Source organism: Callospermophilus lateralis, chromosome 1 (assembly GCF_048772815.1).
Source record: "Callospermophilus lateralis isolate mCalLat2 chromosome 1, mCalLat2.hap1, whole genome shotgun sequence".
Taxonomy (NCBI): Eukaryota; Metazoa; Chordata; class Mammalia; order Rodentia; family Sciuridae; genus Callospermophilus; species Callospermophilus lateralis.
This window is the reverse complement of record NC_135305.1, coordinates 92,168,498-92,194,136: the sequence shown is the minus strand read 5'-3', so window position 1 is coordinate 92,194,136 and position 25,639 is coordinate 92,168,498. Positions and strand designations below refer to the sequence as shown.

The window sequence follows — 25,639 nt, the reverse complement described above, 5'->3', positions numbered from 1 at the left end:
CATGTATTTATTTATTTATTTTTGCAGAATTGTGGCATGAACCCAGGGGTGCTTAATCACTGAACTACATGCCAACCCCTTTTTATTTTTTATTTTGAGACAGGCTATCGCTAAGTTGCCCAGGCTATCCTTAAACTTGCAATCCTTCTGCCTTAGCCTCCTGAATCACTGGGAGCAAAGACCTGCACCACCACACCCATCTCAGAACTTACATTTTTACAAATGAAGAATAGGAATAAAAGTGCTGTTGAGTATAGTATCTATGCATGAAAAAGCAATCTTCAAAAGATATGGTATACTTTAAAAGAACCGAACAATTCATTAAGAAGTATAATTACAATAAAATGTTACCTGCATCTTTCAATAAGACTATCAAATTGGCAGTATATTTTGTTTATATAACTTAATGTTACAGATAAAGAAAACTCTACCCAGAAAAAAAAATTTAAGAGCATTGTGTTTGTAGGAAATTTACATTTTTAATTTAAACTTTTAATACATTTTTAGTGTTGAGAGATATAAGATTGTAATCAATAAAATACTTTTAACCACAAAAATATATTACATTGGGATAAAATTATTTGGTGGAAGAATTCAAGGAAGTAGACTTTTCATTAAAATAGAATTCAAGATGAAGAATTATCAAGATAAAATTAAGACTTTGATCATTGTTTTAGTCAGCTTTCTCTGACTGAATTGTTCTTTAGAGATGGAAAAATTTATTTGGGGCCCATGGTTTCTCAGTTGATAGATGGCCAGCTCCATTGCTCTGGGCCCAAGGTGAGGCAAAACCCATAGTGGAAGAGGAAATCAGCTCAGGACATTGACAGTCAGAAAGCAGAGAGAGCATTCCATTCACCGGGGACAAAATATATACCACAAAAGCACCTTTCCTCAAAGACCTTCCTCCTTCAGCCACACCCTACAGTTACCACCCAGTTAATCCACTCAAGTGGATTAGTGTACTGATTAGGTTAAGATTCTCATAATCCAATCATTTTGCTTCAAAACTTTCTTACATTGTCTCGTAGGTGAGTTTTAAGGAGCCACCTCATATCTAAACATAACAATCATACTTTTTTTTTTAAATGAATGACAGTAAGTACAAATCACTATAGCATTTAGATTTCTTTGGATACACAGAAGATTAATTTTACAGATCTATTGCAATATCTACAATCTGCCCAAACTTAAATCCTTTGCAACTGCTTAAATTGATATTAATTAATGATTCTTAATATCCATTAAAATGTGAAAGAAACATAGAAGAAAACACAGTTTTTCAAATTTCTTTTAGGGAAGACAGAGCAAATTATTTGAAAACCAACTCCGGACTCTACAACAAAGAGCCTGAACTCTCTGCTAAGAACTTCAAGGATCTTGAGGATCCAGCTCCTCCTACCTCTCTCACTCACCCTTTCCCACAAATCCTGAATTCTACACTTGGCCAACTCTTCTCTTGCCCATTTGCAAGTATTAAAACATGTCATGACTTTGTCCCTGGAAGACCTGTCCTGCCTCCTTCTAATGAATGAGGTCCTCTCACCCCTTAAGATTCAGCTCTTCCAAGAAGTCTTCTCCCCCCACCCCAGGTAAAGTTAAATTCATCCATCATCTCTGCATTAACATTTGCCTAAATGTTGATTTAGGCATCAGACCTCTCTACTAATCTCTGACTTCTCTTATTCACCTCTGTATCCTTCAGCTTCTGAGCACACAGTAGATGCCAAGAAGTATTTGTTGAATAAATAACAGGATTGATAGCTCACAGCATCTTGACTCCCATTTGTTTATGATTAATTTTTAATACATTTATAACTTAGCTACACTGTCTTCCTCAGTCTCTCAACACAGCCTACTAATCTCTTCTCACTGCCTTGCTTGGGCTATGCTGGCCTTTCAATGCCTTCAGCCCTCATCTTCACCAGTAATTACCGATTAATACAGTGCTTTCTGCATTGCCAATGTCCTTGGCCAATTTGGCAGTTCATTAAAAATCCTATTCCGAGTGATGTTTAGGTTAAGCCACAGAACCTAATTCACCCAAATAAAGCAAAAATACCAGATACCTGCAATAAAAGAAAATTCAACCCTAGAAAAGTTTAACTATGTTGATAACACCACACATTTTTCAAACTTGAGTTTCTGAGCTTCTGTTTTCAAAAGTGTTTATGGAGAATATGTCTCTCCCCTGTGGTGACCTCAGTGGGTGGGAGAGGAACTAGCATTTATTGCATATCTACTCTGTACCAGGCACCAATGTCATTTGATGGGCTGATCACTTCAGCCTCACGGCACTATTACAAGCCACCCCTACCTAGACACAATCATTTATGAGCTGATGATTCTATCGGCTGGGTATAGCTGAATAATTCTTCAGCTGATTTCCCCTGGGCTCACTTTTGCAGTTGCACCAGCTGGTAGATGATAGAATGGCAGGGATGGACGATCTGCCACAAATCTGGTAGTTGGCAGGCTGTTAGCTGGGGACACCTTGACTTCTCTTCATGGGATCTCTCCAACCATTCTAGCTCAGGCTCACAGTTGCAGTGTTACAGAGGGCAAAAGAAGAGCTACCAAGCCTCTTGAGGACTGGGTTCTGATCTCACACACTACCACTTCCTGCATGTTCTCCTGGTCAAAGCAAATCAAAAGGCCAGATTCAAAGGGCTGGGAAACAGCACTCTTCATGAGAGAAAGTGCAAAAACTTTGCAGACCATGTTAATGTCTCATGCAAATGGGCCTTCTTATTCCGTTCGGAGGGTACCAAAAATGTGTATTTAGAGAGTTTAACTATTCTAGCAAATACAGTTTATAAATAATAGGAAACGGGATTTGAGCCTGGGTCTCTCTGACCCCCTAATTCTACTGTCTTTTGCATCTCAGGTAGATTTCTCTTTCCTCCCTTTCATTCTCTTTCCTTCTCTTGCCCTGTCCATGTCTAGAATCGGATAGAAGGATGTAGAAGAAAAAAGCAGAGGTACATTGTGATCTAAACTGGCTACGTATGCCACCATCACTGCCTAGTAACTAGTCTCTTTGGGAAACAAGATCTGTAGTAGGATAAACAACTTTAGGTGGCAATTTTCATACTTTTCTTTTTTGTTTCCTTTTGTTTCCACCAAATATTGTGTTCAAGTCCCAGATCCCCTGCTTATGAGCCACATAAACTTGACAAGGCACTTACGTACCCATGCTGAGCCTCCACACACTGATCTGTAAAAATGAGACTAATCATTCCTACATCCAGGAGCTGTTGTGAAGTTTTGAATGAAAGAATACTGTATTCAAAAGCACTTTGAAAATCTGTCGCATGTACCCTAGCAATGGGATGAATTATTTATGCCCCTCCTCAGGGTCAAAACGGAAGTGCAGTCACGCTGACTCTGGCTCTGACAACTGCAGCTGTTTTCCAGACTTTTCAATGAAGTGTGGGCCTGGGACCAATGGGGAATCTGATAGACGGCTCTCTGCAGTTGGCTGCATTTCCAGCCAGCACAGATAGGATTATAATTAGTTTCAAGGGTTCTGTTTCATTTCAAAAGGATTCCATGGCGCAATCTGCAGTCTACCTGAGGTAGGTGGCCAGAAGCGGATCCCTGTGGCAGGTGGTTCTATTTAGGCCCGTTTGCTTCTTTCCCTGCACTCTCAGGAGTGTCTGTTTCTATTAGGCTTATTATTTTCAGATACCAGGTGAGAAGAGATTTTTCCATATGTGAGATTTCAGATGGTAACTACTGAGCGAAATGCACAGCTCTCACTCTCTCCACACTTCTTAAATGAACAGCGGCTTGGACAAACTCACTTCAGCAGATCCCTGCCTTTCATTAGCACCTAGAGAATAATCTGTAATGGGAGGAATTAGCCCATGCATCTCTCCCAGGGAAAACATTAGTTATCTTGTCAGGGCAGTGATACTTCTTATTAGGAACGGTAGAAAAGTCAATTCTTCCATTCCTGCTGCAGAGGGGTTCAAGAGACACCTCACTGCAGACCCTGAAATAAGAATCCAAAAGGAAGGGGGAGTTGAGCCCACTGGAAAGGGATAGAGGTGGTCTCCAAATCAAAGCTGAGTCCAGCCAGGGCATTCACAATTTCAAACCCCATTGCCTGCTTCCCGGCAGGGTTCTTATGATCATAATAACTCTTCACTAGGCAAATTGGTGACAGTGGTAAGATTCACCTGGTCTTCAAAGACAGCTGGCTTGTTTCTTGGCTCCTTTTTATCTGCCTAATGATTTTCCAGTTTTAGCCAGTGGTACTCAGGAGCTGGGATAATCATAGAATCTTTGATGGTATCTCTCTGAGTAAAACTCAAAAGAAAAACCTGGGTCTTTAAGTACAAAGAAGCCGATTAGTTTGCAGCAGTCCAACTCATTCTTCTAAGGAATGGATTAAAACATGCACAAATGTGGGCTGGAGGTGACTTTTCAGGAAAGGGCAAGGATGATCACTGGAAGGGTCACTGGAAGGGACACACTTCACAAGGTCAAATTCCAAGAAGGGCTACTTTATGCCTCCTGCTACACCCAACGGAATGCAGGCATCCAATTTTTGTATCTCATCTTGTCTATTATGCCATTCATTGTAAGAAGTGTGGTTTTACTTACCAAGGAGAAAGGAAATTTGTCGCTAATTAAAGGCATTCTCCTGGGAATACCTTGTCTCCCGCCTGCTCTGCCACAGTCTCTGCAAAGTCACATTTCACAAGGCATTTGACTGGTACCTACCATCTGGTTTGTGTGAATTTGGGAAGCAGATTGTGAGGTCCCTAAGGACAGGGATTATATCAAAGCCCAGCACAGTGTTGGTTGGATTCATGCTTCCCTTTTTTCAAGTCAGCCTTGTAAACTTCTCTGACATCCAGGCAGTCTATGTGAGGCTTCTGCCAACAAGATGGAGAAAAGAGAGAAACTGTCCAAGTTTCTGGAGCTGCACACAGAACCTTACGTGGTTTCCTTCATGTATGTCTCCATGAAGAGACAGCGCCATTCTCCATGAGCACAGAGCACGCTTTCTTTGCATGAGTGTTTTCTTCCACTAATCCACATACTAAGTGAGGGCATAGAGCTAGATTTGGAGTAGAAGGGAATGCTACTGATTTTGAGCTCCAGGAAGGTGGTGTCATGAGGAAGAAAATCAGAGCAAGATTTAATACTAGTCCATGGTGATAAATATAGTCAGCCTCCATATCTGTGGTTCCACATGTGTGGATTCAACTTAGGATCAAAAGTATTTGAAAAAAAAATGTTGTCAGTATTAAAAACAGAGACTTTCTTCTTGTTGAATTCCCTAAACAATATAGTAAAACACTATTTACATAGCATTCACATTGTATTAAGTCTTAGAAGTAAGGTAGGGGGGCTGGGGACATAGTTCAGTTGGTAGAGTGCTTGTCTCTCAAGTACAAGGCCCTGGGTTCAATCTCCAGCACCACACACACACACACACACACACACACATATACCTGGGGCATATGCTGATAATACAATTCTATATTATGTAAGGGACTTGAGCATCTGTGGACTTTGGTATCTGCAGGGGGTCCTGGAACCAATTCCCCTTAGATACCAAGGGATGCCTCTATACAGTACTGGGTGAGAGAGAAGAAGGTGCCCTCAGTTCTGAATGGAGACAGAAAGTGAGGTTTCAACAGGACTATAGGGTTTGAGAAGAATTAATTTAATTAATTTTTAATTAATTAATTAATTTCTTCTTTATGTGGTGCTGAGGATCAAACCCAGTGCCTCACATGTGCTAGGCAAGCACTCTACCACTGAGATACACCCCCAGCCCTTTTTAAAAAAACTTTTCTAGTATATTGAACTTGTTTTTATTGAAGTAAGTCAACAGAATAATGATAGTGTCTACCACCAAGTCATTTTTATACATACACTATTTCTGTCCAGGACGAAACATATTCACTTGTTAAGTGTACAGAAAAATCAATAAAGAATCACATAGTCTTCCAAAATCTTAGAAGTTTTTACCTTCTAGAAGCAAAATTCAGGGTGATTTTCATTTTTTTTCCATTTATATTACACATTATATTTCAGTAGTCTCTAAGAAATTTTTAAAAATTTATTGGTTCTTTTTAGTTATACGTGACAGGAGAATCCATTTTGATATAATTATCTTACTTAGTGTATCTTACTCTAGTTAGAATCCCATTTTTTATTATTTTTAAAAAATTGTTCTAATTAGTTACACATGACAGTGAATGCATTTTGACACATTGTGCAAGAATAGAAAACAACTTCTCCTTCCTCTGGCTGCACATAGTGCAGAGTCACACTGATAGTGCAATCATACATGTACATAGGGTATTAATGTCCATCTCATTACATCATCCTTCCCACCTCCTCACCTCCTCCCCTCCCCTCACTCCCCTCTACCCAATCCAAATTTTCTTCATTCTTCCCCATGCCCCACCCCCATTATAGATCAGAATCCACTTATTATTAGAGAAAATAATCAGCCTATGGTTTGGGGGGTTTTGCCTTATTTTGCTTAGCATGATATTCTCTAACTCCATCCATTTACCTGCAAATGCCAAAATTTCATTCTTATTTAAGGCTGAGTAATATTCCTTCATGTATATAGACTACATTTTCTTTATCTAGTCATCTGTTGAAGGTCATCTAGGTTGGTTCCATAGCTTAGTTACTGTGAATTGAGCTGCTATAAACATTGATGTGGCTTCGTCACTGTAGTGTGTTGATTTTAAGTCCTTTGGGTATAAACTGAGGAGTGGGATAACTGGGTCAAATGGTAGTTCCATTCCAAGTTTTCTGAGGAATCTCCACACTGCTTTTAATGGTGGTTGCACCAATCTGCATTCCTACTACTGTTATAAAGCTTTGTCCCAGGGTTTCATAAACTGACTTCCAGACCACTCACATATAATCCAATCAAGCCTTTATTGAAGCACACCGGTGGTGGCTGACCAGAACATAAAGCTGTTCCCCTGATCAGCCCCAAACAATTGCAAGGGCACTCCTTATAAGCCTGAAAACCGCAAAAGGGATGTTGGGGGGGTCTAGCCAATGCAAGCAAGCCAGGTTACAGAAGCAGGACAGTGCAGTCAAGCGGAGGGAAGCCTAACCAATCACAGTTAGCCCAGTCACCCCAGTCACATAAACAGAGCCCCGTTACCCTAGTTACATAAACAATACCCCATTAGGTACGTTTGTGTTCTTAAAGGTTTCTATAGCAAAAGGAAAAGAACATCTTGCCCCAGTCATGACTCTTCTACTTGGCATGGTTGTTTTACAGGATGAAGTCATAAAACAAAATGGAGTTACATTTGCTCCTACTATCACACCACCAATGTATGAGTAAACCTTTTTCCCCACATCCTCAACATTTATAACTTGTATTCTTGATAATTACCATTCTGTCTGGAGTGAGATGAAATCTTAGTTTTGATTTGCATTTCTTGAGCTGATAAAGATGTTGAATATTTTTTCATATATTTATTGACCAATTGTATACCTTCTTCTGAGAGGTATCTGTTCAGTTCCTTAGCCCATTTATTGATTGGGTTATTTGTTGTTTGGGTGTTAAATTTTTGAGTTCTTTATACATCCTGGAGATTAGTGCTCTGTATGAGGTTCATCTGGTAAAAATTTTCTCTCATTCTGTAGGCTCTCTCTTCATGTTATTGATTATTTCTTTTGCTGAGAAGAAGCTTTTAAGTTTGAATCCATCCCATTTATTGATTCTTGATTTTACTTCTTACACTTTAGAAAACTTGTTAAGCAAGTCTTGTTCTAAGCCAACATTATTAAGATTAGAGCCTACTTTTCCTTCTATTAGGCACAAGGTCTTTCTTCTAGTGCCCAAGTTTTTGATCCACTTTTATTTGAGTTTTGTGTAGCGTAAGAGATAGAAGTTTGATTTTGTTTTGCTGCATAGGGATTTTCAATTTTCCTAGCACTAGTTGTTGAAGAGGTTGTCTTTTCTCCAATGTATGTTTTTTTAAAGAGAGAGAGAGAGAGAGAGAGAGAGAGAGAGAGAGAGAGAGAATTTTTAAAATATTTATTTGTTAGTTCTTGGCAGACACAACATCTTTGTTTGTATATGGTGCTGAGGATCGAACCCAGGCCGCACACATGGCAGGCCAGCGCGCTACCGCTTGAGCCACATCCCCAGCCCTCAATGTATGTTTTTGACACCTTTGTCTAGTGTGAGATAAATGTATTTATGTGGGGTTTGTCTCTCTGTCTTCTATTCTGTACCATTGGTCTATGTGTCTATTTTGGTGCTAATACCATGTCATTTTTGTTACTATGGCTCTGTAGTATAGTTTAAGGTCTGGTATTGTGATACCTCCTGCTTCACTCTTCTTGCTAAGGATTGCTTTGGCTATTCTGGGTCTCTTATTTTTCCAAATGAATTTCATGTTTGCTTTTTCTAGTTCTATAAAGAATGGGCATTGGGATTTTTACAGGAATTGCATTAAATCTGTATAACACTTTTGGTAGGATGGTCGTTTTGACTATGCTAATTCTGCCTATAGGATCCCATTCTTATGGTGTACATGATGGTGGAATTTATTGTGTTGTTTTCATATCTGTACAAGGGAAAATTATGTCAGATTCATTCCACTGTCTTTCTTTTCCTATGCCCCTGCCCTTGCCTCCATTCCCCATTGTCTAACCCACTGAGCCTCTACTCTTCCCCCTCACCACAACCTTAATGTGGGTTAGCTTCCAAATATCAGTAAAAACATTCAACCTTTGGTTTTTGGGGACTGGCTTATTTTACTTGGAATGATGGTCTCCAGAGCCACCCATTTGCTGGCAAATGTCATAAAGTCATTCTTCCTTATGGCTGTATAATATGCTATTGTGTGTGTGTGTGTGTGTGTGTGTGTGTGTGTATACTGTATTTTCTTTATCCTTTCACTTGTGGAAGGGCATCTTGACTGATTCACAGATGATCATCAGCAAAGGAGGAGAAGGCAGAAAAGATCACATAGAAACCAGTGCCTTTTGAGGGGGTGGTGGAAATAATATGAGCTCACTCCACAGTGTGGGGTACTTCTGATCCCTCCAAATATTCAGTGTTTCCAAGGCTGATCACTTAGAGGAATGAGGGCAGCGTGACCACCTGTAATTGCTGTTGCGTGCTCCTTCATCATCTTGGTATCATAAGAAAATAGTATCTGGGCTGGAACTGTGGCTCAGTGGTAGAGCTCTTGCCTTGCATGTGTGAGGCACTGGGTTCGATTCTCAGCATCACATATAAATAAATAAAATAAAGATCTGTCAACAACTAAGAGAAAATATTTTTTAAAAAATTATTTTTAAAAAAGAAAAGAAAATAGTATATGATCTAATTCACTCTCTGACTTTGTTCCTTTGACATAGATTTATCCTACCTTCACAATGTGTCTAGGATTATTCTAGGTGTCTCCTAAATGCTCCTATTCCTCCTCAGTCACTTACATCACTTAGGCTATTTTGTCACTTGGTTCTTCCTAGGAAGGTGCAGGTTGAAAGTCTTTTGGATGATTGAAAATTGTACCAAACTAGGTCTGGAGTAATAATGGTTTCCCACTTCTTTTTAAGGTGTCTATAATCATAGTAGCAACAGGCTAAATGTCACGTATATTTCCTAGGAGAATCTCCTCTGTTTGGTGACTGTACCAGCTCTCCTGGTATTATTTCTAAAAGCCTAAATTTACCATCCTGAAAATCTACTCTGATTCCAAAATGCTGAAGCTCCCTGGTGAAATGCTATATAACACCATTTCAATGCAGGTTCAGCCAGTCTCCTTCATACTCTTGTTTCATTATGAGCTGTGCATCATGACCATTTGCTAGAGAATCTGTTGTTTGGCTCAAGTGAAGGATCTCCTTGTTTCACACAGAATGGGAAACAGAGCTGTGTCCACAAGTGGAGAAAGAAAGCAACTCTAGTGAGATCACAGAGCTGGGAAGCAACTGTAGGCACACCTATTGGCCCATTCCCAGGGAGACCCCCACAATGGAAATGTCACTCAGGTGTCTTTTGAGTGAGCACACCTCAGGCCACTTTTGCCCCTGTTCTCTGAACCAGGCACTGTGTAAGGCACTCAAAGTTAGAGATGGTGAAACTCATTCCTGTCCTCAGGGAAGTTAGGTCTCCCTCTGAACTCCTAAGAAGGAAGTTCCAGAGGAATAGGTAACCAGTTAAAATTTGCACTTTAATTACTGTAGGTGGTTTGGTACTGTTTTCAATGATCCAGGATTTGAACACAAGCTTTTTAAAAAATATTTTATTCTAATTTGTTATATATGACAGAAGAATACATTACAATTCATATTGCACACATAGAGCACAATTTTTCATATCTCTGGTTGTATACAAAGTATATTCACGCCATTCGTGTCTTCATACATGTACTTAGGATAATGATGTCCATCTCATCCCACCATCTTTTCTGCCCCCATGCCCTCTCTCTTCCCCTCCCACGCCTTTGCCCTATCTAGAGTTTGTCTGATCCTCCCATGCTCCCCCTCCCAACCCCACTATGAATCAGCCTCGTTATATCAGAGAAAACATTTGGCATTTGTTTTTTGGGGATTGGCTAACTTCACTTAGCATTATCTTCTCCAACTCCATCCTTTTACCTGCAAATGCCATGATTTTATTCTCTTTAATCTGAGTAATATTCCGTTGTATATATGTAGCACATTTTCTTCATCCATTCATTTTCTGAAGGACATCTAGGTTGATTCCACAATTTAGCTATTGTGAATTTTTGTTGCAATAAACATTGATGTGGCTGTGTCCCTGTAGTATGCTGTTTTTAAGTCCTTTGAGTATAGACCAAGGAGTGGGATAGCCAGGTCAGATGGTGGTTCCCTTCCCAGTTTTCCAAGGAATCACCATACTGTTTTCCATATTGTCTGTACAATTTTGCAGTCCCACCAGCAATGTATGAGTGTGCCTTTTCCCCCACATCCTCTCCAATACTTAATGTTGTTTGTATTCATAACAGCTGCCATTCTAACTGGAGTGAGATGAAATCTTAGAAGTTTTGATTTGCATTTCTCTAATTTCTAGAGATGTTGAACATTTTTTCATATATTTGTTGATTGATTGTATATCCTCTTCTGAGAAGTGTCTGTTCAGTTCCTTGGCCCATTTATTGATTGGGTTAATTGTTTTTCTGGTGTTTAGCTTTTTTTAATATTTATTTTTTGTAGTTGTAGTTGGACACAATACCTTCATTTTATTTATTCATTCATTTTTATGTGGTGCTGAGGATCAAACCCAAGACCTTACATATGTGAGGTGAGTGCTCTACCGCTGAGCCATAACCCCAGCTCCTCTGGTATTTAGCTTTTTGAGTTCTTATATACCCTAGAGATTAGTGCTCTATCTGATGTGCAAGTGTTACAAATTGGCTCCCAATCTATAGGATCTCTATTCACTGAACCGATTGTTTCTTTTGCTGAGAAGAAGCTTTTTAGTTTAAATCCATCCCATTTATTGATTCTTGATATTAATTCTTGTGCTATAGGAGTCTTATTAAGTAAGTTGGGGCCTAATCTGACATGATGGAGATTTGGGCCTACTTTTCTTTTAAAAGATGCAGTGTCTCTGGTTTAATTCCTAGGTCTTTGATCCACTTTGAGTTGAGTTTTGTGCATAGTGAGAGATAGGGGTTTAATTTCATTTTGTTGTATATGGATTTCCAGTTTTCCCAGCACCATTTGTTGAAGAGGCTATCTTTTCTCCAATGCATGTTTTTGGCACCTTTGTCTAATATAAGATAATTGTAATTTTGTGGGTTAGTCTCTACTATGTCCTCTATTTTGTACCATTGGTCTACAAGTATACTTTGGTGCCAATACCATGCTGTTTTGTTACTATTGCTCTGTAGTATAGTTTAAGATCTGGTATAGTGATGCCACCTGCTTCACTCTTCCTGCTAAGAATTGCTTTGGATATTCTGGGTCTCTTATTTTTCCAGATAAATTTCATGACTGCTTTTTCTATCTCTATGCAGAATGTCATTGGGATTTTGATTGGAATTGCATTAAATCTGTATAGTGCTTTTGGTAGTATGGTCATTTTGATAATATTAATTCTGCCTGTCCAAGAATAAGAGAGATCTTTCCATCTTCTAAGGTCTTCTTTAATTTCTTTTTTTAGCGTTCTGTACTTTTTATAGTAGAGGGGTTTCACCTCTTTTGTTAGGTTTATTCCCAAGGTTTTGTTTTGTTTAGTTTTTGAGGCTATTGTAAATAGGTTAGTTTTCCTCATTTCCCTTTCAGAGGATTTGTCATTGATATACAGAAATGCTTTGAGTTATGGGTGTTGATTTTGTAGTATGCTACTTTGCTGAATTCATTTACTAGTTCTAGAAGTTTTCTGGTGGAAATTTTTGGTCTTCTAGGTATAGAATCATATTGTTGGCAAATAGTGCTAATTTGAGTTCTTCTTTACCTATCTGTGTCTCTTTAATTTCTTTTGTCTGTCTAATTGCTCTGGCCAGTGTTTCAAGAACTATATTAAAGAGAAGTGGTGAAAGAGGGCATCCCTATCTTGTCCAGTGTTTAGAGGGAATGCTTTCAATTTTTCTCCATTGAGAATGATGTTGACCTGGAACTTAGCATAGATAGCTTTTATGATGTTGAGATATGCTCCTGTTATCCCTATTTTTTCTAGTGTTTTGAACATGAAGGGGTGCTGTATTTTGTCAAATGCTTTTTCTGCATGCATTGAAATGATCATATGTTTTTTTTCTTTAAATCTGTTGATGTGATGAATTACATTTATTGATTTCCGTATGTTGAACCAACTTTGCATCCCTTGATGAATCCTAATTGATCAAGCTGCACAATTTTTTGATGTCTTTGTATTTGATTTGACAGAAGTTTATTGAGAATTTTTGCTTCTATGTTCATCAGAGATATTTTTTATTAGTTGCTCAAGACAATACAATGATCTTGACATATCATACATGTGATTCAAATGGGGTATGAATTCTTATTTTTCCACGTGTACAGATTGCAGGATCACATTGGTTATACAACCACGTTTATACATACAGGAATACTAGTGTATATGATCGTGTGAGGGGGAAGGAAAAAAAGAGAGAGAGAGAGAAATGTGTCACAGTAGATTGGGTAGAGAGAGGTGATGAGAGGGAAGGGGAGATAGCAAGGTCATCAGAGATATTTGTCTGAAGTTTCTTTCTTTGATGTGTCTTTGCCTGGTTTGGGAATCAGGGTGAAATTGGCCTCATAGATTGAGTTTGGAAGTACTCCCTCTTTTTCTGTTTCACAAAATAATTTGAAGATGTTGGTATTAGTTCTTATTTAAAGGTCTTGTAAAATTCAGCTATGTATCCATCTCTTCTTGGGCTTTTCTTGGTTGGTAGGCTTTTGATGGCATCTTGTATTTCATTGCTTGAAATTGTTCTGTTTAAATTGTGTGTATCATCCTGATTAAATTAGGGCAAATCATATGACTCTAGGAATTTGTCAATGATTTCAATATTTTCTATTTTTTTGAAATATAAATTTTCAAAATAAGTTATAATTATCTTCTGTGTTTCTGTAGTGTCTGTTGTGATATTTCTTTTATCATCATGTATGTTAGTAATCTGAGTTTTCTCTCTCCTTGTCTTCATTAACATGGCTAAGGGTCTGTCGATTTTATTTATTTTCTCAAAGAACCAACTTTTTGTTTTGTCAATTTTTTTCAATTGTTTCTTTTGTTTCAATTTCTTTGAATTCAGCTCTGATTGTAATTATTTCCTGTCTTCTACTGCTTTTGGTGTTGATTTGTTCTTTTTTTTTCTCTATGGCTTTGAGATGTAATGTTAAGTCATCTATTTGTTGACTTTTTCTTCTTTTAAGGAATGAACCCCATGCAATGAACTTTCCTGTTAGAACTGCCTTCATGGTGTCCCAGAGATTTTGATATGTTGTACCTGTGTTCTCATTCACCTCTAAATTTTTTTTAATCTCCTCCTTGATGTCTTCTGCAACCCAATGTTTATTTAGTACCCTATTATTTAGTCTCCAAGTGTCAAAGTAGCTTTTATTTCTTATTTTATCATTGATTTCTAATTTCATTCCATTATGATCTGATAAAATGCAGGTAGTATCTTTACTTTTTTACATTTGCTAAGAGTTTCTGTGTGGCATAACATATGGTTTGTTTTAGAGAAGGATCCATGTGCTGCTGAGAAGACAGTGTATTTACTCATTGAAGGGTGAAATATTCGACATATGTCAGTTAAGTCTAAGTTATTGATTGTATTATTGAGTTCTATGGCTTCTTTGTTCAGCTTTTTTTGGAAGATCTACACAGTGGTGAAAGAGGTGTGTTAAAGTCACTCAAAATTATTGTGTTGTGGTCTCTTTGACTCTTGAACTTGAGAAGAGTCTGATGAATGTAAATGCTCCATTGTTTGAGGCATATATATTTATAATTGTTAAGTCTTGTTGGCCTATGGTTCCCTTGAGCAGTATATAGTGTCCATCTTTATTCCTTTTGATTAACTTTAGCCTGCAGTCTGCATAATTTGATATGAGGATGAAAACCTCTGCTTGCTTCTGCTGTCCACGTGAGTGGTATGATTTTTCCCAAACTTAAGCCTTCAGTCTGTGGACATCTTTTCCTATGAGACGAGTCTCATGGAGGCAGCATATTGTTGGGTCTTTTTTTTAATACAATCTTATAGTCTATTTCTTTTGATTGATGAGTTTAGGCCATTAATATTCAGGGTTACTATTGGGACATGGTTTGTATTCCCAGTCACTTTTGTTTATTTTTGGTATTTACCTTGACTTGGTTTTGTTATAGTTAAAGCTTCGTCCCAGGGTTTCATAAACTGACTTCCAGACCATTCACATATAATCCAATCAAGCCTTTATTGAAGCACAGCGGTGGCAGCTGACCAGAACATAAAGCTGTTCTCCTGATCAGCCCAGAACAATTGCAAGGGCGCTCCTTGTAAGCCTGAAAACCACAAAAGGGATGTTCGGGGGTCTAGCCAATGCAAGCAAGCCAGGTTACAGAAGCGGGACAATGCAGTCAAGCGGAGGAAAGCCTAACCAATCAGTTAGCCCAATCACCCCAGTTACAGAAACAGAGCCCTGTTACCCTAGTTACAGAAACAATGCCCCATTAGGTACTTTTGTGTTCTTAAAGGTTTCTATAGCAAAAGGAAAAGAACATTTTACCCCAGTCATGACTCTTCTACTTGGCATGGTTGTTTTACAGTATGAAGTCATAAAACAAAATGGAGTCACATTTGTTCCTACTATCACAGTTTCTCCTCTGATTAGTTTTTCCTTTAGCGTAATTCCTCCCTCTGCTGATTTTCACCACCGTTTTTCATTTCCTCTTCATGGAATATTTTGCCAAGGATATTCTGTAGTGCAGGCTTTCTAGTTGTAAATTCTTTTAACTTTTGTTTATCATGGAAGGTTTTTATTTCATCATAAAATCTAAAGCTTAATTTTACTGGATAGAAGATTCTTGGGGGCTGGGATTGTGGTCCAGCGGTAGAGTGCTCGCCTAGCACATGCGAGGCCCTGGATTCGATCCTCAGTACCACATAAAAATAAGTAAAATAAAGATATTGTGTCCAACTACAACTAAAAAAATATTTTTTAAGAAAAGATTCTTGGTTGGCATTCATTTTCTTTCAGAGCTTGGTATATGTTGTTCCATGATCTCCTGATTTTGAGGGTCTGGGTTAAAAATATGCTGAGATATGAATTGGTCTCCCCCTATGTGTGATCTGATTCCTCTCTCTTGCAGCTTTTAAGAGTCTATCCTTATTCTGCATGCTAGGCATTTTCATTATAACGTGCCTTGGTGTAGCTCTGTTGTAATTTTGTACGTTTGGTGTCCTGTAAACCTCTTATATTTGGTTTTCCAATTCATTCTTCATGCTTGAGAAATTTTCGGATATTATCTCATTGAAGAGATTGTGCCTTCCTTTGGTTTGAAACTCTGTGCCTTCCTCTATCCTAATAACTCTTAAATTTGGTCTTTTGACATTGTCCCATAATTCTTGGATGTTCTGTTCGTGGTTTCTTACTATCTTCACTGTGTGGTCAACATTCTTTTCCAGAATGTATACTTTATCTTCATTATCTGATATTCTTTCTTCCAAGTGATCTAGTCTGTTGGTTATACTTTCTATTGAGTTTTTTATTTGGTTTATTGAATCCTTCATATCAAGGATTTCTGCCTGTTTTTTTTCAGAGTCTCTATCTCTTTCTTGAAGCAATCTTTTGCTACCTGTATTTGTGCGCTCTCTCTCTCTCTCTCTCCCTCTCTGAGTGATCACTTTTTGCCTGTATTTGCTCATTTAGGTTATTTTTTAATTCATAGATCATTTTAATTATGAACTTTCTGAACTCCTTCTCTGACATTTCATCAACTTTGCTGTCCATGGGTTCTGTTATTGTAGTATCCTGGTTTGTTTGGGACACTTTCCTCCATTATTTTTTCATGTTGTCTATGTGTCTTCCTTTCTTGCAGTGTGGATCTGAGATATTGCAGTTTCTACCCTGTATTCTTGTAGTATCCGTGTAAATTATCTGTACCTCACCTTGATGTTGGGCTTCCAGACCCTGCTGGTGTCCCCCAATGTATACTACTGCAATTCAAGATGGCGGTGGCAATAGCTGAAGTAACTTAAGATAATAGTGGAGGTGCCCCAAGATGGATGCAATGTCTTATGGAGATGGGGCTGAAAGGGTGGGCCTGCTCTGAAATGCAGCTGTTTCTAGGCTCTGTCTGTTGTCAAAAGATGGGGGCTGGCTACTCTGTGGAGAAGGCTATGGTGATGTCTTCAGTGTCCCAAGATGGAAGTGGGTTAGGCTTGGGCTCCCAGGTGGTGGTGGGGGTGGTGGACTCAGACCTCCACAGGGCCTGGGTCCCACGTATGTTGGTGTAGGCAGACCTGGGCTGGGGCTGGGCTCCTGCGGTATTCTGCTGGTTGGAAGAGGTGTCCTGTGCTGGAGCCTGATCTCCCGCAGTGTCTGCCAGTGTCAGGATGGACCTGGGCCTACTGTCAGTGTGGCTGGATCTGGGCAGGGCCTGAGCTCCTGAAATCAAGTATTTTGTCTTTTCTTTTTCAAAGCCTCTTCCTTTCCTACTAAGCCACCTTTCATCCTCCGATCACATTGCAATAGCACTACTTATTGTTTTCCAGTTGCAATTAGTTGTTAAAATTTATTTGGCTCCACCTAATTTAATAAGTGATTATTATACATTATTTATGATAATAAATCTTGAAGATATTCATATTTGTTAAATATATTTAATATATTTTTTAAAAATTGATTATCTGTAAGTGAGCTGAGTAATGTTTTATGACCTGTTTTATACTGTTCTATATTTAAAACATTTTCTAAAATGGATTTGCATTGTGTTTATATTGTTGAAAGTTATTTTTAAAATAAAGCATATATGTGTGTGTGTGTGTGTGTGTGTGTATATATACATATATATATATATATGTATATACATATATATATATATATGCTTTTTAGACCATAAGATGCTGGTAAGCATCAGCCATTTAATTTATTGAAATGCAAGAACATCCTGAAGAGCCAAGTATTAAGTTAAAAACAGCCAATTGACTCAATGGTTGACAGTGATAAATGCAAATATATATGTACCCTCAGAGCCCATCAAGACCACGAATAACAAGATCTCACTATATCTGATTTCATGAGCCCCTCTTTGCCCAGCAGAAGGGACAGAACAATCTAGAACAAAGTATCATTAGGCATTGCAATACCTAGAAAGGCGGACACCTCTCATTTCTTCATTGGTAATCTCTCGCTTTATAGAAAGTTTTCTTTCTTTCTGCCTGGAAAAATGCCCACTTCTCTTATCTCGATGGGATCTAATGATTTTTTTTCACACACTTATGGATCTTTGACCAACTACAGTATGCGTGTTCAGAAGAGAGTCCCTTCCCCTTGGAAAACTAGGTTTGGACTTCCAGCAGTTCAGACGATAGAACTGTCAGCCTATCAGCTTTGGACATTCACACTTACCACCTAACAAAGGAGGTAAAAGAATTAAATTCCTAATTCCTAATTTAAATTTCTGATTTGATCCAAGTTTGCTTCTAGATACTCATCACATTGGTACTCTTTTTCAAGTAGTGTGCTCTGTAGCTTGAGATACACTATTTGACGTGTGTGTTGTGATTTCCCAGGCACACTCTGTTGCATTATTGTTTCGTTGAATCATCACGTCAGCCCTATGGAAACATTCTATTACCTACTTTGTAAAGAGGAGACTAAAGGTTCAGAAAGATGAGTCGGTGAGTCCAGGATTACAAGATCAAACTAATACCAGGTCTTCTAGGCAATTTCTGCCTCTGTTCCAAAATTAGGAACCTAACCCTGGGTCATAGGCTGAAAATGCATAGGATAGGGATGATCCTGCATAACAAGACCATCTACTGCAGAAAGGAGGGAAAGAGAGGAGGGTAGGACAAATATCTATTAAGTTTCTGCTCTGTATGGGCTGTTTTCCTTGCACTATCTCATTTAAACATCATCTCTTTCTCCGACGTGACCAGACAGGAGCACAAATTAGGCAAGATCAAATTGCTTCCCTAAAGTCACAGACATCACAAGTGGCAAAACTGACCACAAATAACCCGAAACTTTCTGACTCCCAAACCCATAACCACACCTCACATTTTACTAGGACTCATAGTGCATAGTGCATTTATGCACACAGTAGATTTTTAAAGGCAAAAAGCAAAGAAAAGTTTTCTTTTTTTGGAAAGACTTGTATTCTTTTTTTTTTATTGGTTGTTACAAAGCTCATGACATATCATCTTTCATACATTTGACTCAAGTGGGTTATGAACTCCCATTTTTACCCCAAATACAAATTGCAGAATCACATCGGTTACACATTCACATTTTTACATGATGGCATATTAGTGATAAGGTGCACCTCCCTTTGCCTTCACCCTCTGGCCCAGCTTTCTGTGTGCACTGCTGACGGGCTCTTCTGCTCCCTGCAGGGTGTGTGCTGGTGGTATCTGTGGTCGAACAGCTGGCTCAAGTCCACAACTCTACGATCCAGGCCTCAATGGAGCGACTGTGCAGTTACCTGCCTAGTAAGTATGGAGACCGTCTGGCGCTACTGTGTATCTGCTTGCCTTCTTTACACCCGCATGTGCTTATGGAATGGAAACTGATTGTGTTATTTCTACAGATTGATATTCTTATGGGGCTAATAAAAATTAAAATTAAAATGCCACTCCAGGCAGTTTCTTCCTGTCATTCATTTTTCCATCATGGCAGGATGAAATTGCTGGGGACATTTAGAGAATAAACTGTTAAATGGCCAATGCTGGTTTATGTGTCACATTAATGAGTTGCCCACCTGCTGATCATTGCCTTAAGTACCAAGAAATCAAAATAATAAAAAATTTTCAATGATTTCATGTTAACTTGTATACACATACCCAGACACACAGATGGCCCCACTATTACCTGGGGAAATGACTAACCTCAAAGCCCCAAATGGGAAAATAATCGGGAACATTCATTGATTTCAATTAGTTCTTAATAAATTCTCCTATCTACCCCACAAAAGAAGGAATGGAATAGTGGTTCAGACAAGTTGAATTTTTTCAGTCTCAGAAAGAAGAAAATTCTATTCCTTTACAGAATACTGTTCCTTGAACAATCACGAATACATTGTTTTGAGAATACTTTTTAGGGTCTTTTTTTTTTTTAACTCAATGCTACTTTATTGGAGTAGATTTTTCTACTACTGAGTTCATGCTGACACTTCTAATTAAAAACCGGAACTACAGAATGTTTTTCTTAATCTTTTCTGTATCCTCTGTCTCCTTCTTTCCAAAGTCTCTCTTTCCACACAAAGTCCTAATTGCCAAGGACTAAGTAATAGAATTAAAATAGCCCATAATTGCTCATTCACATATCCCCTATTACACACAAAATTTTCTCAGACTATCAGTTCTAATATTAATATCATTAATGTATTTTATAATTATTGAGAGCAGTTAAAATTGTTTTTATATGATTTCCTCATTTTTCTATCCTTCTAAATCATTGATCTCTATTTTTCTGAGCACATAGAACACCCACCCCCTGTTCGCCTCATTTAGTCTGAGTTCCATTCACAACTGTGATTAACGTTAACCCCAGCTCTCTCGGGATGCCTCTTACTATCTAAAGTTCATTCCTCAGGAAGGACTCATGGGAACAATATTCCCTGAATTCTTGCATGTTGAGAGCATGTTGTCTATGCCCTTTGTACTTGAAAGTCAGCATTTCTCTGGATATAAAAATCCTTGGCATAATTTATTTCCCTGAACATATTAAATATGTTATTAAGAAGCCTAATGATAATCTAATTTTCTTTTCCTTTGTAAGTCAACATTATTTTTCTCCTAGAAGTTAAAAGAATTGTTTTCTTTGTTTACTATGAAGGTTAGCCATCTAATTAGAAAATGTCTTGGTGTTAATTGTTGAATTTTGATGTTGTCAGGCATGTGGTGTGCATGCTTTCCTCTCTCTCTCTCTCTCTCTCTCTCTCTCTCTCTCTCTCTCTCTCTCCCTTTCTCTCTCTATCTCAATGTGTGATTTAGATCATATATTTTCTAATTTCAGCAAAAGTTTTAGCATTTCTTCAGTCTCTTACTTTGTTTTCTTCTTCTGACATTTCTATACCCATCTGTTGAATCCTCATTGTCTGTCTTTGATATTTTGCTTCTCTCTTGAATATTTTTGTCTCTTCACTTATTTTTTAATCTATAAAAGTTTTCCTCCTTTCACTTTCTATTTCTCTTAAGACACCTATTGTTTTCACTTGATATTGTGTTCATTTCTTTTAAATTCATGTCTCGATGATTTTCTATTCTTTTATTCCATGACTGAGTTTTATTCTCATTCTCGTTTTTACTGTTCTTTCATGAGATATTATATTTTATATTATATTCTAATCTCTCTCTCTCTCTCTCTCTCTCTCTCTCTCTCTCACTCTCTCTCTCTCTGTCTCTCTCCCACCTATTTCCTGGCATGCTTTTACTATCTGTAAAGATGCTATTCTGTTCCTTCTTTTTTTTCTTATAATAACTTTGTATGGGAGTTGACCTAGATACATTCCTCTTGCTTATTTTTATATGAAATTGGTTTTTAAGAACTCTTAGAAAGAGGTGGCTGAGGAGAGTCTTTCTGAATGCACAGAGCTCTTCTTGTTGAATAGTGCTTAAAACATAGGTGAGCTCTTCTTTTCTGAGATTCTGTGACTCTTCTCCCCTTCCCACTTTCATATGGAGTTTCTTTAGACTTAATTTCTATTCAGCTCAGTTTTGAGTCTATATGTAACATTTTTTCCTCAGTGTGAGCCTTGTCCTGGAAGGCAGCTTTGGTGGGTCAGTTTCTACATCTTACAGATGCCAAATGACACCAGACCTTAAGTCCTTCTGACCTTGAGCCACTGGCACCCATCTACTATTGCTGTAGGCAAAACCTCTTCTTCCAGGCTCAGCTGCTGTCCTCTATTGGCCCACCAAGCATGTTTTCTAGTCAACGCCTGCAGCCCTTTGGGGATTCTCTTTTCCCAGAGTTGTCTGACATCAATTGCTTCCCTCTGCTTTCTCTGGTACAGATATTGATAAGCCACAGGACTTGTGGCTGTGAATGTCCATGCTTACCTAACAGTACATTGGGGTTCATAGAGACACTCTGTTTTGTTGTAACTGTTGTCTGTGGATTCTGAATTTTGCTATCCAAGTGCTTTTCTTGTATGTGGAGATTCAAAGAGATTCCAAAATCTTTACTGCTTCTGCCATCATCTTTCTATAATTTTCCTTTGTGTAGGCTGAAATTTGACTTCAGTGAGCAACAGTATGCATGGCTCTGCAGCTTCCCTTTTTCACTCAACATTGTTTTTAAGATCTACACACAAGAAGACATATAGACCTAAGTCAAGTCTGTTAATTACCCTATAGTTCTTCACCATATAAATGTCTTATATTTTAATTGACTTATCCCCTATTACTAGACATTTACAATCTCTTATAAATCTTAGTGCTATCTGTAAGAGATAGGGCCCAGCAGAAGGTCACTGGGTCATAGGAGCATCCTCTGGGAAGAAGTTAATGCTGGTCTAGTGGGAGAGAGCAAGTTGTTAGAAAGAGAGCAAACCTTCACAATAAATCCCAGTATTGCGTACAATTATAGTGTACCAATTTAATTTTCTTAAGCTTGCAAGGCTGGTACACATGCCTATAATCCCAATGACTTGGGAGACTGAAGGAGGAGTATCACTTGAGCCATGAGTTTAAGACCAGCCTAGAAAACTGAGTTAGACCCCATCTTTAAAAAAGAAAAGAAAAGAAAGCAAATCTAACCCCTTATTCTTCTTGCTTCCTATCCAACCATGTGATTGCTCTCTTCTTCTTGCATATTTCCCTTCCATGTTGTGATGCATCCAAGGAAGTGGGATGGGGGAGTGGGTTCCTCACCAGAAACTGAACAGATGGGGCCACCCAATCTTAGATATTTAACCTCTCATTCAAATGGAGAACTAAATAAACCTCTTTTTTGCTATGAAATATCTAACCTCGAATATTTTGTTATAGGAACAGAAAACAAAAGAATTCGGACTTTATATTTTCACATCTCTAAGTTACAGAAAAAGGGGAAAATGTTATTACAATTTCACAAAAGTGAGGAAAAGTCATCGTTATTGTTAAGTCTTGTTTAAATTGTTTGCCATTTCTGTGTATAATAGACCCGACTGACAAATTTAACCATTTGCAACTTGAGTTTGACTTTTCTCTTTTTAGGCAAAGATGTGTTGTCCAAAGGTAAAAGACTAAATAAAAATCCCACTTTCTAGATTAGCCCTTTTTTTTTTCTATAGTATCAAAAAAAAATTCCAAAACAAGATTACTGATATTTAGGCATCCTGTTGACTCTTCATCTACAGGGAATTTCTGTCTGACATGGTAAAATGAGAGGCTGAAAGTCAGATTCTAGTGAAATGGAAATTGTCACTTTGCTAAGGGAAGAAGGCAGATAGCTGGGTTTTCAATTGTGGGCCTACCATTCTGGGCACTGTTTCCCCCATCCATAAAGTGGGAACAATAATGTCCACCTCCTTTTACATCTGTCAAGTGTAATGACCTTTCAACCTGGACTGAATGTCTGGTTTCCATCTGCAGGTAAAGCAGTAATTGATAAACTGAAAATAAAACCAAACAACCTTCCTAAGCCATTGAAATTGCTCCAGTTGAATTTTTTTTTCCAGATGGTTACATGAACTGTATGGGATGACAAAGATAGACTATCTCCTAGCTTAGGTTTCTCGTAGAAAACATAATAGGCCTGGTCTACAATGCCTCACTGAACCCAGTATTGCCTTCTGTCTGCTAAGCCACAAAAAATGGGAGATAGAAGAATGAAATTATGTATATAAACATAAAGTTATTTTTGAAACTATGTTTAAGTATTCCTTTTCTCTCTAAAGGTAACCAAGAATAAAGCACATGACCTTAGCAGAGAAAGCAAATAAGCTACATTCTTGAAAAGAATCACTCAGTAAATCATGTTGCCCTTTCTGGTACCTGGGCAGACAGCTTTTTCAAACTGTGCAAAGTATTTCTGACCTTCCTTTTCACCCGCCGCTTTTGCCTCCAGCTCTCATTAGTAAACACCTTGGAAGAATCTCAGAATTGTGAATGGAAAAAATGATTAATGGAATCATTCTCACTAGGGGTCAACAGAATCACATGCCCTGAGTGTCTTGCCAGAACTTCCTTGAGTCACCTATGCAGAAATCTCATCTCTGTGGAATATGATAGTTAAAAACTCATGGAGCCTTAGATGGAAGAAGGTAACTCATGTATCCTAGTATTGCATATAATTATAATGAACCAATTTAATTTTAATATGTAGCCTCAAAAGTAGTTACATGATCAATAAGTCTCACTGTGCTTCAAGTTTCTCATTAATAATTAATGTATAACAGTACCTGCTTGACCTGAGATAGACAAGGCATCAAACAAAATGTCCTAAGTGTGTCCAAATGTACACTATAAATAACATTGGCTCTTAGAGTAAAAGACTTTAACTTCAGCTGAACCATTTAATATGTATGTGATCTAAGCTCTCTAAGTTTCAGTGCTCTTGCCTATAGAATGAGGATAAAAATGAGTGTTCCTTCAAAAGTATCTTAGGTACAAGAAAGCAATGGGAAACACGAAGGTGACAAAAATTGGAACATCCTAGGTTTTGTTGCACACACAGGTGTACACCTAATGTATGATGACTGTTGAACGGGTCCTTTCTGAACTCTCCTTTGCCCTTTGGAATGGACATATTTTCTTTTTTCCTGTGCTGTTGCAAGTTCCCATTCTTTGGATTCTTTGGATGTGTAGAAATCACCTTCCTAGTCCCAAGCAGTGTTCAACAGTATAATTTTTACTTTAGATAGTGTCTTTGCCCATTGGTGCTGCTATAACAAAATAGCACAGCGTAATTTATAATGAACAGAAATTTATTCCTGGGAAGTCCAAGAGTATGACACTGGCATCTGATGAGGGCCTTCATGCTGTCATCCCATAGCAGAGGACAGAAAGGCAAAAGAGGATAATTAGTGAGAGAGCAAGAGGGAGCCAGACTTGCTTTTGTAACAAGCCCTTCTTCAGGATAGCTAACCCACTCCTGCAATAACAAATGAGTCCATTCATGAAAGAAATCACCTCATATTAGGCTCCACCTCTAAATATTGTCACAGGGAGAATTGATTTTCCAACACATGACATTCGGTTGGACACATCCCAACCATGGAAGATAAGTTACTATCAATACACTAATGACAATTATTTCTTCACTGGTATCAGTAACAGTCTGATTCCTATCTGATCCTACTGGGGATATCTGCTCCTTCCTGAGACTGTATATTTCTGTTATCCACCCTTCCATGTGATCTTAGAATTTAGCTCTCAGAAGGCCAACTCATATCCCTACATCCACCATTGCTCCAGGGGCCTCTCAAGCTTACGACCACAGAATTCATTTGGGGAGAATGGTTGTTCAAATGGCTGGTCCTGCTCTGAGAGTGAGGAGAACCCTGTAGCCATTCGCTTTGACTTGAGCAAAACAGAATTCTAAGAAACACACAAATACCTCTTATCTTACCGGAAAGAAGATGAATTTTCTCTGCCTCTCTCGGCTGGTAATGTAAGTTAATCAAAGAACTTACTAATGTCAGTTTTTAAATTGCTCTGCTCTGGGCTATGCTAGTTCTGCATTAACAATACTTTAAACTCGCTTCTAAACGGCCTCTCTCCTTCACTTAATTTTGAATGTCTCATATAAAATTCTCTAAACTTACAAGATGCTATAATAAAGGGGACCAAATATAATTGCCCCATTCTTCAGTGAAGGAAATTGTAGTTCACATAGAGAAACACCTTCCCCAAGGTCAGAAGCCAAAGAGCTGCTAATGTAACTGGGGTTTCAGAGTCCTGTGACATCAGAGTTTTTTTGGGGGGCAATCTCCTCAACAGCATCCCTAAAAAGGATCATCTAATATGATTTTAGACGTGTCTATTGAGTTAAAATTCACATGCTATCCAATTCACCCATA

At 38.2% G+C, this 25,639-nt stretch overlaps 1 protein-coding gene across 2 annotated transcripts in view; it reads left to right on the top strand.

Annotated features, from left to right (window-relative positions):
* Aoah (acyloxyacyl hydrolase) overlaps positions 1-25,639 on the top strand; it is a 203,312-nt gene that overhangs the window by 14,568 nt on the left and 163,105 nt on the right. Inside the window, exon 2 of one of the 2 annotated variants that reach the window (XM_076864004.2) lies at positions 19,029-19,124. In XM_076864004.2, the coding sequence (XP_076720119.1) occupies positions 19,029-19,124 (96 nt within the window). Of the gene's footprint in view, positions 1-19,028; positions 19,125-23,806; positions 23,882-25,639 lie in introns of those variants that run through there. The other variant, XM_076864014.2, reaches the window with a different exon arrangement.